General features: G+C 43.2%; 1 protein-coding gene across 6 annotated transcripts in view; it reads left to right on the top strand.

The window, feature by feature from the left end:
• LARP4B (La ribonucleoprotein 4B) overlaps window positions 1-6,239 on the top strand; it is a 94,061-nt gene extending 87,822 nt beyond the window's left edge. For all 6 annotated transcript variants that reach the window (XM_070391067.1, XM_070391074.1, XM_070391083.1 and 3 more), the window contains 3 exons: window positions 1,168-1,292; window positions 1,375-1,474; window positions 2,871-6,239. In XM_070391067.1, the coding sequence (XP_070247168.1) occupies window positions 1,168-1,292; window positions 1,375-1,474; window positions 2,871-3,143 (498 nt within the window). In that variant the 3' untranslated portion in view covers window positions 3,144-6,239. The remainder of the gene's footprint in view (window positions 1-1,167; window positions 1,293-1,374; window positions 1,475-2,870) is intronic.
• Window positions 6,240-16,931: the final 10,692 nt, after the last annotated feature.

Here is a 16,931-nt window from a genome sequence, read left to right as displayed (position 1 = left end):
AACAGTGACCCCTGCGAGCACTGTTGTCTGGGAGAAAACTGCCCCCAGTTCCTGGTGCCATCCTGATGCCAGATAATCCAGTTCCTCCCCGAATGTGTCTGGATTCCCCAAAGCTGCCTGGTGCTGGAGTTCAGAATCTGAGTAAGTTCATGCACTGGTCCTTTAAGAACATCTGGGTGTCCAGCAGCCTCCATGTCCCTCAGCCACTATCCCCATTGGTTTTTACAGCCAAAGTTAGGGGAACCCTGGGCTGGGACCCCTTGCTCCTTATGGGCTGCCTCCACAGGCCCTCCCGATTACATAAACTGCACATTTAGGTGTTACCTGCTTGGTCCACACCTCCTCCCCTCCTACCAGTCTCAGTGTGCTTTCTTCTTTACTTCTCTACTTGTAGGATTTCGATTCATCCAGCTTTCAGGTGGTTCTGAATGAATGATGGTGGTTCTGTATTTTAGTTAGAATTTTTTTAAAGCATTTTTTTTATTGATTTCAGAGAGGAAGGGAGAGGGAGAGAGAAAAACATCAATGATGAGAAACAATCATTGATGGGCTGCCTTCTGCCCACACTGGGGATTGAACCTGGAACCCTGGACATGTGCCCTGACGGGGAATCAAACCATGACTGATTGATAGGTAACTGCTCAACTGTTGAGCCATGTCAGCTGGGTGTTGGTTGTAATCCCATCTTCCCTGGAATTTTTTTTTTTTTTAATTCAGGTGGAGTCAACTGTCAGCACCTGCACTCACCTCAAGACACTCCAAATTACGTTGATATGGAGGTGTTGGTGTTTTGGGTTTTTGTTGTTTTTATTGAATTGTGCTAGGAAGTCTACATTTAACAGGTATCTGTATTATGTACTAGGCTGTGCTAGGCACGGGGGTGTTGGAGATGAATAGGTGTTTTGGAAAAACAAGCTGGCAGATAATACGATGGAAGCACAGAAGAGGGCCAAAGACTACGAATGAGTTGCTGGGAGGGCAGATTTGGTCTCTGTTTCCTTTCCTGACTGCCCACCCTGCACAACAGCACCTACCTGGTGCCACAGGAATGAGGGTAGGCAGCTGTCTGAGTCAGTTGGGCTGGTACCCCTGTTGGTGTGTTGTAGATGAGAGATGTGACCCATGCTTCTCTACCTGACTGTAAACTCTGACTCCAATGATTTTCAGAGCCTCAGCGCAGACGCAGGCACGAGCACTCTTCCCACAGCAACCTCCAGAGAGCCCTCAGGGCCAGTCTCCTGCACCTTGTCTGTGGCCCATGAACGAACCCCTTCCCCCGCCCACCTGCCCGAGTAAGTATAATCCTGCTGCCTCCTCCTGATCCGCTGTGATTGCTGTTATGTGTGACTCATGTGTTCCGTGGCCTTTTCACAGGGACCCCAAGGTGGTGGAGAAGCCAAGGGAAGCCCTGAGTACAGACAGACTTACTTCCACCACCGCCAGCAAATCGGTGCAGGTGAACGGCACCACCACGGTAGGTGCCAGGGGCACGGGGCCGGAGGAAAGCAGCTCCTTCTCAAATCAGCTCATTGTCAGCAGTCTGATTTGGTGGGCTTTTACTGCTGTGTGCAGTGTGCTTCCTGTGCAGGATACCTTGGATATGTGCTAATTGCTTATTTCTTGTCACCACTGCCATGGGCTCTCTAGTGTCAGTTGAGGGGGCTTGGCCTTTTGAGTAATCCCAGAACTCCAGCTCCTGTTCCCCATAGGATACATGCTCCATCTGAGTGTGGCCGTTGCTCACGGGCACTGAGAACACAGAGGCACCTCGCCCTACCCATCATGCCCAGTCCACCCCCTCCTTCCCTTCCCTTCCCTTCCCTTCCCCTCCCCTCCCCTCCCCTCCCCTCCCCTCCCCTCCCCTCTCCTCCCCTCTTCTCCCCTCCTGGTGGACCCAGCCTATTCTGTTTTGTGTTTCCTCAGTTAGATCTTGGTGAGCTTTGTCATTTAGATTAAGGAGTTAAACCCTTACTGTCCACTATTTTGACTCTAAAGAAAAGACCTTTTTTTAGGTTAAAATTATTTTCAAGTTAACAAATGATTTATTTAACAAATAATTTTAACTGTTCTTTGGTTATTTAGCCTTAATGCTTTCACTTACCTGAAAACCTACTAAGTTTTTTTCCAACTTTTTAACTCTCCCTGTCCTAAACCCACATGACCAGTCTATAGTTAGAAATGAATGCAAAAATTTTAAAGACAATTCTGACGTTCATTTGTAATTTGGACTATTTGTAGGAAGCAAGGGCAGAGAAAGCTGGTGCTGTTCATGTCTTCTTGGGGCACCTGGTTTTCTAGGCCTCCTTTGGGGCCTCATGTGGCTCAAGAATGCTTCAAGTTGGAAGGAGTTCAGTCAGAACTTTACACATCAATGCCTTTCCTAGTTTTGCCTATTTTTATAAGATATTTCTAGAATTTCTTAGTGGAAAAGTTGTGCTGCAGGGGAAACTACATTTTTTAAAATTTATGACATCTTTAAAAATAAAAATATTTTTGAATGTGGGAATTGGTTACAGTTGAAAACATTTTTGTTCTTTTTTTTTTAATCCTCACCTAAGGATATTTTTTCCATTGACTTTCAGAGGGAGGGTGGGGGAGAGAGAAACATTGATATAAGAGAGACACATTGATTGGTTGCCACCCGACCTGGGGCCGGAGATCAAACCCGAAACCCAGGCATGTGCCTTTGACAGGGAATTGAGCCTCTGACCCTTTGGTCCACAGGCCGACGCTCTAATCACTGAGCAACACTGACCAGGGCAAAAACAATGTTTTTTTACCTTAGAAGAACAGTATTTTCACCTGTTGCCCCTAGAGATGAAATGTCTTGTTCTGCGTGTAATTAATCCCAGAGCTGTGTCTTTTCCCAGGAACTGCGAAAACCCAGCTACGCCGAGATTTGCCAGAGGACAAGTAGAGAGCCTTCATCCTCCCCATTGCCACCCCCAAAAGAACAAAAGCCAAACACTGTTGGTTGTGGGAAGGAAGAAAAGAAGCTGGTGGAGAGAGAGCTCCCTGTCCCCAAGTCCAACCAAGGACTACCCAGTGACCAGAGAAGGCCACCAGGCCGCCGGCCCTCACCCCCGCCTGCAGGGAAGCATTCACACAGAGAACAGAGCTCCCCTCCCAGGTCCCCTCAGTGAGCGCCGAGGTCAGGGAGGGCTGTGAGGAGCTGAGGTCGCCACAACTAAGCACTGTCCCACTCGGTACCGAGAATGAGCCGCTGGTTAGGAGCTTGCAGTGTAGACAAGGCCCATGAGATGCCTGCAAGTTATTTTCTTCTCAGTCGGATGTTCCCCCCTCTTGAAAAAATCTATTTTTCAGGATATAATTAATATAAACCTTATTTTAGGTTGGTGCTTAACTGGAGGTGATGCATAAGTCTGATTTTTTTTCAGGATAGAAAATGCATTTATCCTAACAAATTGATATTTTTTATTAAGCCTCCATGTGGCTATGAATGCAAGCTATAAATAGTGAGTTTTTCTAAATTAAGCGGAACTGTGCTACTTTATTTTTTAAAATAACTGGTTAGCAAGTACATATCTCTAAGGATGTCAAACCAACAGGCAAACGGGCGAAGCTGAGGGCTGTGGGTGTAGCCTGGAGAAGGGATGGGTCAGAGGATACCACACACTGGCCTGGGCCGTGTACTTATTCAGAATCCTAACAAGTGATCCTAACTTTTTGTAAAAAGTACAGTCCATTTTTTTATCTACTGGGCAGAATAAATCTGCAGAGAGCCCCTGAGAGCCTAAAACCTTGAGTTTCGATGCACTGCAAGCAAGTAACCAGCTCCTCACTCCAGTCTCAGTGGCTATTAATGTAAGATAAATTCAAAGCACATTGTGAATAGAACTTAAATGAAAACATAAACTTTGTTGCCCACTGACATGTTACCATGACATTGTACCCTGGTGGTGGTTTGTTCCCATGAGCTGGCGGGAGGGCTGGAAGCCCACAGGGCTCCCAAGTCTCCCACACATTAGCCGGCTTCCATGGGCGTCTCCCTGTACCTCCGCATCGGCACACGAACTGAACATTACTAAATCGTGAGAGAATGTGTTTGTGGTGCCCTGTGGTGGTGGAGGATAAGAATTCCCGCGCTCTTTACCTCCAAGATGAGGGTCTCACTGATTCCCTTCTGGAAGTGCTGCACTCTGAACCCGCATGCACTAAAGCTAGCAGTTTATAATAAAGTTAAATATAAATTATTTTCTTTTAAAATGCCTAAATTTTTTCTTTAAGTATTCTGAGCAGCAGACAATAAACTAAGAGTCTTTCCTGCTAAATGTAACCATACAAGTTTATTCCACAAAATGTTATTTAACAAGACTGAGGGTTTTTTTTAAAAAAAGTTATTTCCATCCAATATTTAAAGACTTGAATTTTATTTAAACTTGAAAATGACTTTGCCTTAACTTTTGTATAAGACAGCGTAGAGTTCCTGGAGACCGGCCCCTGGGTTGGCGTGAGTGGATTGCAGTTACTCAGTGATGTGGGATCTACTGGCACTAGTTTTACTGAGTAAACGTACTGGAGTATGAGAACTAGCCGTCATGTTTGTAATATACCTTGAAGATCTTACACAGTTGATCTTTTTTCAGATTGTTGAAAATCCTGTAAATGCAAATAGTCGATACTGTATTAAATATGTGCACTTGGGAGTGTGTGCTTTGCTTGTACAGTTGTAAATAATCAGAACATATTAAAAAGGTACCCTAAAGAGAAAAATCTGATAAAAATTATTGATATATTATAAATGTTGCTATTGAGCTGGATGTAGATAAACTAAATGTTGTGGTTTGAATATTATTTTAATTTGTTGAGGTTTTTCTTCCCATTTAAACTGGTGTGTTGAGCTGATTCTGCCGCTTTGCTACTGCAGAGGGAAGTGGACAGTCTCATGAAAGCCTTTGGATGTGTCCATGCTCTTCCTAAAAGTATGTAAATATGTGTTAATCATAGCTGGTGTGAAAGGGTTTTTGAAGTGTAATGTAGAAAGCAGAAACTGGCAGTATCTTCCAGGGAAGTGAAAAATAATCTACTACTGAAAATCACAGATAGCCCAGCCTGATTTACTTTGCCAGAGGAAAACGCCCTCCTCAGAGCAGCCAGCATCCTTTATACACCTAGAAGTACACCGCAGTGCTAATATTGTGCAAATGCCTGTAAAAGGAACGTGGAAATTATTTCTTTGTGGTTGCCAGATAGCTGATGAAAAAATCAGAAATAACTGACCTCTTCTGCCCGAACTAATGAGTCCCATAAAGAGAGTTGGAAAGGCAAGCTCCAAGCCTAGGAATTCTGAGTGTTGTGATCTTTGCTGGAGGAGGGAACCACAGTCATCCCCAAATGATATAATGACAAAGCCTTTCTGTGAGGCAGTGCCTGCTGGTGAGTGGAGAGCCCAGCAGCTGCATGCAGGATGAAGGTGGTCACTGACGAGTCACAGCGTGGTGAGGCGTGCGCTGCAGCGACCGCTCCCACAGCCAGTCTATGGCGTCCAGAATTGAAACGTTGCTCTGATGGATTTTTATAACATCCATTTTAATTAAGCAAAGTGATATGCCAAATAACTGTATAATGTCCTAAAAACCTTCCTGATACTATCCTTTAGATTTTCTACACAGAAAAGAATGAGAGTTGGCACAACAGGAAGCTGTGATGCAAATGGCTAGTAGTATATGGCTTTGTACATTTAAAAAAATGTAACTCTTTTTCCCCAGCAGTATTTTGAGGTATAGAATCAGAGATACAACGATCACAAATGACATTTTAACTTGTACAATCGTGTGATGATGATACTTTGGAAATACAGGAATCTGGCCCCGTTTCTACAGATATGAATTTCAAGTATTGTAGTTGCTTCTTAAAGAGTTAGTGTCATGATGTTTCTGATCAGGCCCTCCCCTGTAGGCTCATCACCAGCTGTCACTAGCTGTAGTCAGGAGCGCTGCAGGTTATGTTTCTCACAAGGTAAGCAGGTGAGGAGGGTGTGAGCTGTCAGTAGAGGTTACACAGAAAGCAGCAGACAATCGAAGACTGAAGGAGAGCCAACAGATGCCAGTTCACAAAACAGGAGCTTTCTTAGGATTTTTGTTTGTTCTATTTTCATTAAGACTGGAATCAAGCTTATGTGTAACTATTGGTAATTTAAGTTTCCTTTTGTGTCATTCAGTGTAAAACTGTCTAATTTGAAAAAATGTAGGTTATGAAAAATAAAGATTTAGGCTCTGTTCAGTTTTTCTTTTGATTTTTTTAAAAAATTAAAATATTCTTTGAGTGTATCTTTTTAAAAATAACTTTTTCTGAATTCCCATCTGTGTACATGAGAATGAAATACAAGTTTGTTCCAACTTGTGTTTGAATTATAAAGGCTTCTTAGCACACATGTGAGTGATCTGCAGCATGAGGGTCGGCTCAATGTTTGAAGGTACTCAGAGCGAACGTTGAAATCAACTATTCATGAGGAAACTGTTCATTAAGCCCAAGATTTACCATAAAAGTAAATATCCCTGTGTCAGGATCTTTTGTTTCTTGTGTTAAAGGGCCATGTCTCATGAGTTGTGTTCATAAAGTCACTCAGAGTCGATGTTGTAGTTGTGTGGTTTTCAAACCATAAGTGAGCCTCAAAAACAAAGTAGTTGGTATGTGCTTAAACAGTGGTGATACCAACACTAGTAAAAGGCTGAAGGTAGATGAAAATTCTAAGTATATTATTACTTTAGTGGACAGACAGTCGATTAGATGTTAATTGACCAATTTTCTTTCACGAATTGCCTGTTCATATCCTTTTTCATTTTTCTACTAGGTTATCTTTTTCTTATTGACTTGGGTGTTTTTTTTTATCTGTTCTGGCTATTCTTTGTCTGTTTATATGTTATAAATATGTTCTCAGTCTATACTAGTTGTCTTAACTTTATTTTAGAGTATTTCTTATTTTACAGTTTTTTAATTATGTAAATGTATCAATCTTCTCCTTTAGGTTCAAGCATCTTGGTCTTGTTTATGAAATCTTTCCTCACTTCAGAGTCAATCTCTTTTTATATATATTTATGTCTTTGGTCCATCTGGAGTTCATTGATCTGTGTGTATGTGTGTGTATGGTCTGAGGTAAGAACCCAACTTCACTTTTCCATCACATGGAAAGTTTCTTTTTCCTGTATCATTAATTAGTTCCTTATTTCTCCACTGATGTGTAAAGCCACTCTTGTTACAGAGTTCCCACATATGCATGCATCTTTACTTGGCTCTCATTCTATGTTCTGTTTCCTTGCTGACACCATAGAATACCATTCACCCATTATTCTGTGTTCCTAAGTATTTCCTTTGTAGAACCCATCATAATGACAACAAAATGTGCTCTGTGAAGGCAGGAATTAGGCCCATCTGGATCACCATTGTGTCCCCTGTCCTTTGTACACTGTGACATAGTAGATGCTCAATAAATATTTGTCAAATTTATGAAATATTTATTGAGTATGTATTCTCCATGCGCAGCACCGGCCTACGAAATTAAAAAAAAAAAAATAGGGTGATGTATTAATTGCTATTTCAGTATAGCCACACCAAAACTCGGTGGCTTAAAATGACAGTCATACATGGGGATTTGGCTGATGTGGCCTCGGTAAGGCTGCACTTGCTCACAGGTGTGTGCATGGGCTGCTCTGGGCCTTTTTGTGGGGGTGAGGATCACACACTGCTATTCACCTCTGCATTTTGTCTTTGGGCCAGCAGGGAGGCATGTCCTCTTGTTCTCTTGTCTATATCTGCCCTTATAGGGCAGACTCCTGCAGGTCCATAACTCCACTTCATCAAATGTGGGTGATTCCACAGCACCTGAAATCCAAGCCTACCTGGGGACCAGCAACAATCATGTCACTGAAGAGGAAGCTCAGGATGTCCCCAGGGACCTGTGCCCTGTCCTCGCTCTCCTGCCGTCTCAGGGCCAGCTTCGTCCTCGGAACAGGATGCTGCAGGAGCCATGTTAATACCTAGGGAGGAAAAGGCTATTCTGTGGCATTTAGGAATTACGCCAAACCAACCGTAAATTTCACATTTCATTGGCCAGACTGGGGACCTGTGTCTATTCTTGAAACTGATTGCTTTCAGACCATTTAGGTCAGGTAGGTCAGGGAGGGCGGGGCCCCAGACAGGTTGGGACTCACTCTGTTAGGAAAGGGGAGGCAGCCACCAACCTGCCCACTGAATGCAGCCCCTCAGGCTCCAGGTTTCTGTATCACATTCGTGTTGTATGGCCATGTGCATTTAGTCAATATTTCAGACTTGCCACATTCAAGGTAGATCTCTTGTTTCCTGAACAATGCACTATCTCAGCTGGTACCAGTTACTCCACTCAACAGCTGGAGTAACCATTTCTTCCTATATCTAATCCAACACTCCTGTCACCACCTCTACATTCATAAGACACCCTGAGCCTCCCATCGTTCTGCTTAGTCATTGTCACCTCTTCTTTGAAAAAATATATATTTTATTGATTTTTTACAGAGAGGAGAGAGGGATAGAGAGCTAGAAATATCAAGGAGAGAGAAACATCGATCAGCTGCCTCCTGCACACTTCCTACTGGGAATGTGCCCGCAACCAAGGTACATGCCCTTGACCGGAATCGAACCTGGGACGTTTCAGTCTGCAGGCCAACGCTCTATCCACTGAGCCAAACTGGTCAGGGCCATTGTCATCTCTTAAAAGCCTCTTAACTGGCCTCCAGTCCACTGACACCCCTAGCCCCCCTCAGCCACAGGGATCCTCCTCAAGTGTTCCCTGGCATAAACCCTGTGACTGATCCCATGGTGCAAAGTGAAGTCCAAACAGCATAGTCCAGGTCACTCTCCAGTGAGCTGCCCAATTTCAGGTCTGCCGCTGGTTGGCCCTTAATCCCTGCACTTGGTCTCCAGCTGCTCGTCACACCCAGCTGCTCCACTTCAGTGTTTCCCTGGCTTGGAACCCTTCTCCTGCCTCTGGCTGACTGCTCTTCTATCACATAAGTTCTGTTCACATGTTGGCTCTTCACAGAGCCTGTCCCTGAGCCCAGCCCAAAGGCACCTCTATCTTACTTGCATCTCATCTAATTTGTTTACTTACTTTTGGCCCAAATTCCCTGTCTCCCCAATGTCTGGAGAGTGGTTCTGCCCACTATGGGTGTCTCATAAATCCATTCATGTATTAAGCCAGCAGTCCGGTGACAAAACCTGTGTTGTCCCACACACTGACACCTGCATGCTTAAGGCCACCAAAGTTTCATGTGCCCCAGACCTTAAACTGTCAGCTTACTGTCACTATGCAGGCGTCTAAAAGGCAACACAGCTGAATTTCTGACACTTCCTCAACAATCTCCCTTCAGGCGGTGACGGCCCTATCAGTCCACTCCTTGGACCCAAACCTAGGACTCCCCCTTCACTGCTCTCTCTCCCACATCAGGAAATCAGGACATGAGCTGCCTCCTGTGGATCGATGCAGTAAGTGCCGCTTTCACGCTTGGCCCTCCTGTCCTTCCTCACGCACCACAGCCCACCTCCTGGCATGACCTGGATGACATGAAGAGTCCTCAGATTCAGTGGGCCCTGCGTGCATCCAGCCAGGGATCTGTGTGCATCCAGCCTCCTGACCACTGATTAACTTCTCCCTGCCCACTCAGGGAGGGAGAAGTGCCCATCACTGCCAAACAGAAGGTTTCTGGGTCTTGTTTGCTGTCTGCTGGCCTCCCTGAGAATACACACTTCTTTAGGTCACAGAGTGAATTTGGGGGCAGTGGGGGGAGAGGAGGTGTCTATTTTGTTTAGTGCTGTTTTTCCAGAGCCTGGAAATGTTTAAAAAGCCCTTAAATGAAAAGAAAGATCCACTTTTCAAAATTTAATGTTTAAATATTTAAAACATACTTCTATTTTTCATACTTATGCCAGTGGGTGGGACCATGAAGCCACAGCCGCCTTCCAAGGAGCCATCCTGCCCTGTGCAGCCTGGGCCTGGCTCTGTCCAGCCCGAGGACCACAGGTGTTCCCACTTTCTCAATAGGGTTGTGTGTAGTGCTGGGTGTCATCGTTTGAGGTTTCCACCCTGCATTCTTCACCTTCAGCCTCATGGGATCACCCAGAGCTTTTGTGGGAGCTCAGGATCCTGAACCTCACCTGGTTCTGACGCTGAGATAGTGGCTCCGGCCTGAGACAGGCATTCAGGTTTATTGTCTAGCACTGTGTCATTCATGGTGGATGTGACCCAACCAAGTCTGTTGAGACAGCTATGGTGCCTGCACATGCATGCACACATGCACACGTGCACACATGCACACACACACACACACACACACCTTTACACACGCACAGGCACGCACATAGGCTTCCTGTGCCCTCCGCAGCATTGCCTAATATGGAGGAGCTCCATGCTGGAAGTACCAGGATCACCAGGCACTGAGTTGCCCAGGAGCCTGGCGCACTCAGCCCGGTGCAGGGGGTCCTGCAGGCTCCTTGGCAGGCTGCTCCCTCTGTGCCTGCAGCTCCGCTGACAGTTCAGTGTCCTCACCCTTCCTTTCCCTGCATGAAGGCTCACACATCACGTGCAGGCCTCTCACAGCAGCTCCCCAGGCTAGCTCCCTAGGATCCTGGAGGTCCCAGACCAGCTGGGTTGAACCATCAACGAGAAAAACAGCTCCCCACGGACTGGTGGACCCGAGGCTATCAGCCTCCCTGTCTGTCCCTGAGCCTGGCCAGAGTGTGTCTTGTGAGACCTGGAGTCCTGGCTCCCAGCGACACAGACACCATTGCCAGCAGGTAAGGGCCCATCTCTGAGCCAACAGTATTTCTGGGGACTTGGTGATTCACACCCTGGCCGGCCACAGCAGCTCTGGAGCACCCCCAGTAGTGGCCGGGCCTCAGATGAGGGGCGCAGGGTGGCATGACCTCGGGAACTCTAGGGTTGAGGGCAGCTGGGGGAGGTCCAGCCCAGATCCTCAGACGTGGGTGCAAGGCTTGGTGAGCCAGCCTGGAAAGGGAGAATTCATGAGGAAAATAACGGGAGGTGGCACCATACTTGAGGTGGCTGTGTGACTGTCCGTGTGAGGGTGACCCCTGAGACCACATTTCCTAAGAGGGGGAACTAAAGGGTTCCTTTCTTCAAGTTGAGATATAATTGACATCAACATTGATAGTTGTGTATATTGTGAAACAGTCACCATAATAAGTCTAGGTAACTTCCATCATATCACATAGTTAACAAATTTTGTGTGTGATAATTAAGATTTACTCTCTTGGCAACTTTCAAATACAGCAGAACCTTAAACAACATTGTTTTGTTCAATGCTGTTCTGTTGTAACACTGATGAGGAAAAAATATCGCTTCCCAGTGGGGCTGCTGTCTGTGCAGAGTTTGCAGATTCTCCCCATGTCTGCAGGGGTTTCTCTGGGGACCCCGATTTCCTCTCACATCCCAAAGATGCGCATGTGAGGCGAACGTCGTGAACACAGTGTCCCCATCTGAGTGTGGGTGTGAGTGGCCCTGCCTTGCAGGGTGTCCTGTGAGGGTGGGTCCCTCCTTGTGCCCCGAGCTGCCAGGAGAGGCTCCTGCCTCCCTGACCCTGCACTGGGATCAGTGGGGTGGAAAATAATAATCCAATTTGTTTTAATTCATTTTTCTTAAATGTATGTGCAGCTACATTTCTTTCAATGTTTAATATTGAAGTTTTGAGAGTCTTTATTCAGAAATTTGATGATGTTTTTGTGATCAGAAATATGTCATAGGTAGGAGCTTAACTCTTGTTTATAGCAATTCTCCCAGGGCAGCAATTTTCAACCAGTGTGTCGTGAGAATTTTTAAAACATGCAATACCTACTATTAGTCAGGGGCACTGACCACTTTTCCCTTAGATTGTCAAATAAAGAAATGACAATAGCAAACAATAGTCGTCCAGTGTGAATGAATCAAAATATACCTATTTTCTTTGTCAGATTGGCCAAAAATAGAATATACTAGAGGCCTGATGCACAAAATTCATGCAAGAGTAGGCCTTCCCCCAGCTGCCAGTACCAGTTTCCCTCTGGCACAGGGGACCTGGGCTTCCCTCCGGCTGCGGACAGGCACACAGGATCCGGGCTTCCCTCGCAGCCCCGGCTTCATCTGGAAGGTTGTCCGGAAGGACGTCCAGTCTAATTAGCATATTACACTTTTATTATTATAGATATTTTGGTGTGCCACAAGATTGTAGTAATTAGTTTATATGTGCCATGAAATGAAAAAGGTTGAAAATCACTTTCGTAGGGCAAAACTGGTTTCCTGACAAGTCGTTTCACTTAGTTTCCAAGAACCTACTTCAATGACGTTAAGTAAAGACTTATTGTATTCAATACCATAGTGCCCCTTATGGGAGATTTCAACCTCTGTGGCTTCAGTTACCATGGTCAACTGTAGTCCAAAAATGTTAAATGGAAAATTTTAGAAATAACCAATTCATAAATTTTAAATTGTGCATTGTTCTGAGTAGCTTAATGCACATTCCTACTCCAGCCCCCATGGGACGTAAGTCATTCCTGTGTCTGGTATATCCATGCTGCTTACGTTCCCTGCCCCTTAGTCATTTAGTAGCCACCTCAGTCATGACATCGATTGTCACGTTGTCACAGTGCTTGAGTCCAGGTAACCCTGATTTCACTTAGTAATGGCCCCGAAGCACAAGACTAGTGATGCTGGCAACTTGGATATGCCACAGAGAGGCCAATGAAGTGTATGCATGTATAGGAAAAAGCAGTATCTATGGAGTTCAGTACTGTCGTGGTTTCAGGCATTCACTGGGGGTCTAGAATGTGGATAATGGGGGACTACTGTATAGAATTGTTAACTATAGTCACCGTGTTGGACATCACTTCTCCAGACTTATTTTATTTTTATTGCCTTCACCCATTTTGCCCACCCTCTCCCCTACCTCTGGCAACCACCAATCTGTTCTCTGTATCTATGAGTTTAGTTTTTATTTATAGTCCACATATAAGTGAGACCACCCAGCATCTGTCTTCCTATGCCTGACTTATTTCATTCATGTTGTTACAAATGGCAAGATTTCCTTCTTTTTATAGTTGAGTAATTTTCCGTTATGATTATATATCATAAATTCTTTATCCATTCATCCATTAATAGATATCTAGGTTATTTCCATATTTTGGCTATTGTAAATAATGCTGCAATGAACATAGAGATGCATATATCTTTTTGAATTAATGTTTTGGATTTCTTCAGATAAATACCCAGAAGTGGAATTGCTAGATCACATGATAATTCAGTTTAACACCCATACTGTTTCCATAATGGCTGCACCGATTTGCAATTCCACCAACAGTGCACAACAGTTCCATTTTCTCCACATCCTCACCAACATTTGTTATTTCTTGTTTTTTTTTATAATAGGCATTCTGACAGGTATGAGGTGATACCTCAATGTGGTGTGAACTTTCATTTCCCTGATGACTAGATTAGTGATGTTGCGCATCTTGTCATGTACCTGTTGGTCATTTTTCTTCTTTGAAAAAAAATATCTATTTAGTTTCTCTGCTCATTTTAAAATATTTTTTTTCTTGCCATTGAGTTGTCTGAGTTCTTCCTATATTTTGTACATTAAGCCCTTATCAGATATATAATTTGCAAATATTTTCTCCTATTCCATAGGTCACCTTTTCATTTCCTCGATGGTTTCATTTGCTGTGTAGAAGCTTTTTAGTTTTCTGTAGTCCCATTTGTTTATTTTTGGTTTTGTTGCCTTTACCGTTGGCATTAAATCTAAAAAATCATTGCCAAAAGCAATGTCAATGAGCTTACTGTTTATGTTTTCTTCTAGAAATTTTATGGTTTCAGGTCTTACTTTCAAGTTCTTGATCCATTCTGAGTTAATTTTTGTGTGCTTTATCAGAGAGTGATCCAGTTTCATTCTTGTACATTTGGCTCTCCAGTTTCCCAACACCTTTTATTAAAATCGCCCTTCTTTCCCCATTGTATATTCTTGGCTCTGGGCTCTCTATTCTGTTCCATTGATCTGTGTATTTGTTTTATGTCAATACCATACTGTTCTAATTACTCTAACTTTGTAATAAAGTTTTAAATCAGGGAGTGTGATGCTTACAGCTTTGTTCTTCTTTCACAACATTGCTTTGGCAATTTGGGGTATTTGTAGTATCATACAAATTTTAGGACTGTTTGTTCTACTTCTGTGAAAAACTCCCTTGGAATTTTGATAGGGATTGTAATGAATCTGTAGATTGCTTTGGATAATATGGACATTTAAATAATAATAATTATTCCCATCAATGAATATGAAATGTCTTTTCACTTATTTCCAGTTTCATTTCCTCTCATCTATGTCATATAATTTTCAGTGTACAGGTGTTATTCCTCTTTTGTTAAATTTGTTCCTAGGTATTTTATTCGATGCATTTATAAATGAGATTTTCTTCTTAGTTTCTCTTTATGATAGTTTTTGTTAGAGTATAGAAACAAAACTGATATTTGTATATTGATTTTGTGTCCTGCAACTTTACTGAATTCATTTATTAACTCTAACAGGGTTTTTTATTTTTATTTTTGGTGTAGTCTTTAAGGTTTTCTATATATAGTATCATGTTATGTGTAAATAAAAACAGTTATACTTCTTTTCCAATTGGATGCCTTTTCATTCTTTTTTTTCTCTGATTGCTGTGACCAGGACTTCCAGTATGTACTATGTTTGTGTAAAAGTGGACATTCTTGTCTTTTTCCTGATTTTAGAGGAAAAGCTCTCAGCTTTTCATTGTTGAGTATAATGTTGGCTGTGGGCTTATCACATATGGCCTTTATTATGTTGAGGTACATTTCCTGTATGCCCACTTTGCTGAGAGTTTTTATCATGAATGGATGCTGTATTTTGTCAAATGCTGCTTCTGCATCTATTGAGATGGCCATATGATTTTTATCCTTCATTCTGTTAATGTGGTGAATCACATTTATTGATTTGCGTATGTTGAAACATTCTTGCATCCCAGAAGCAAATCCCATTTGATCATGGTGTATGATCTTTTTAGTATATTGCTGAATTCAGTTTGCTAATATTTTGTTGAGGAACTTTGCATATGAAATCATTAGGGATATTGGCTTCTGATTCTCTTGTATTCCTGGTTTAGGTATCAGGGTAATGCTGACCTTGTCAAATGAATTTTTAAGTGCTCCTTTCTCTTCAATTATTTGGGGAGTTTCTTCTTTAAATGTTTTTAATCTTATTTTTTATGAAAGCATAGTTGTCATATGAAGTTCTTTAAATGTTTGGTAGAATTTATCAGTAAAGCCATCTGATCCTGGATTTTTGTTTGTTGGGAGGTATTTTTAAAAAAATCCTCACCCAAAGATATGTTTATTGATTTTTAGAGAGCAAGTAAGGGAGGGGAAAGAGAGGGGGTGGGGGAGAAAGAGATCAATGTGAGAGAGAAACATCAATTGGCTGCCTCTCGTACATGCCCTGACTGGGGATCGAACCCACAACCTAAGTATGTGACCTGACTAGGAATCGAACTCACAACCTTTTGGTGTATGGGACAATGCTCCAACCAACTGAGCAACCTGCCAGGACTGTTGGGAGGTTTTTGGTTACTGCTTCAATCTCCTTACTACTAATTAGTCTGTTCAGATTTTCTGTTTATTTAGGTTTCAGTTCTTTAAATGATTTTTAAGGTACACACACATACTGACAGTCTAAGATTATCCGTAATTTTCAAAGCCAGTGGCTCTAACCCTCTGTGGACTCTGAGTCAGGTCCCTCTAGCTGTTGGGTCTGCGACTGTTGGAAGGTTTGGAGGCTGGTGCAATGATCTCTTGAGGACTGAGCAGTGTGCTGGGAAAACGGACCCGAGAAAGATGCCAGGTGGGCAGGCAGCCCTAACTTAGTCTTTGCAAAAAGGAAGGATAATATCAGGTGGAAGGAAAGTCCCATAAAAGGAGGGTCAGCAAGACTCATCACCTTCACAGTGGTTTACCTGCCTGGGTACCTACTACACCTAAACAGTCCATGACTATAGACCCAAGTTCACATTCATCCCTGGCACATGGACTAATCCATATTTGCTCCCATTACACAATGAATGGGTTACCAATGGGATCAAGGATGAAATAAAAGCCGAAACCGGTTTGGCTCAGTGGATAGAGCGTCGGCCTGCGGACTGAAAGGTCCCAGGTTCGATTCCGGTCAAGGGCATGTACCTGGGTTGAGGGCACGTCCCCAGTGGGAGATGTGCAAGAGGCAGCTGATCGATGTTTCTCTCTCATCGATGTTTCTAACTCTCTATCTCTCTACCTTCCTCTCTGTAAAAAATCAATAAAATATATTTTAAAAAAAAAGGATGAAATAAAAAACTTCCTAGAAACAAATGAAAATGAACACACAACAACCCAAAATCTATGGGAAGCAGTCCTTAGAGCAGCGGTTCTCAACCTGTGGGTTGCGACCCCTTTGGCGGTCGAACGACCCTTTCACAGGGGTCGCCTAAGACCATCCTGCATATCAGATATTTACGATTCATAGCAGTAGCAACATTACAGTTATGAAGTAGCAATGAAAATAATTTTATGGTTGGGTCACAACATGAGGAACTGTATTTAAAGGGCCAGAAGTTGAGAACCACTGCCTTAGAGGGAAGTTCACAACATTACAGACCTTTCCAGTCCTTTTAGTTGTAGGGTTAGATCATTTATCTGAGATATAAAAAATAATTTCCAAAATTTATATGAAACCAAAAAGGACCTTGATCGAATAGCTCCAGCAATCTTGAGAAAGAAGAACAAAGCTGGAGGATCACAAAACTGGGTATCAAACTACACTACAAAGCCATTGTAATCAAAACAGCCTGGTATTGACACAAGAACAGTCATATAGATCAGTGGAACAGAACAGAGACCCCAGAAATTGACC

Source organism: Myotis yumanensis, unplaced genomic scaffold (assembly GCF_028538775.1).
Source record: "Myotis yumanensis isolate MYYU_CA2020_CCGP unplaced genomic scaffold, mMyoYum1.0.hap1 SCAF_1, whole genome shotgun sequence".
Lineage (NCBI taxonomy): Eukaryota > Metazoa > Chordata > Mammalia > Chiroptera > Vespertilionidae > Myotis > Myotis yumanensis.
Note: the sequence above shows the minus strand (reverse complement) of the source record. Positions and strands in the feature narration are given on the sequence as shown.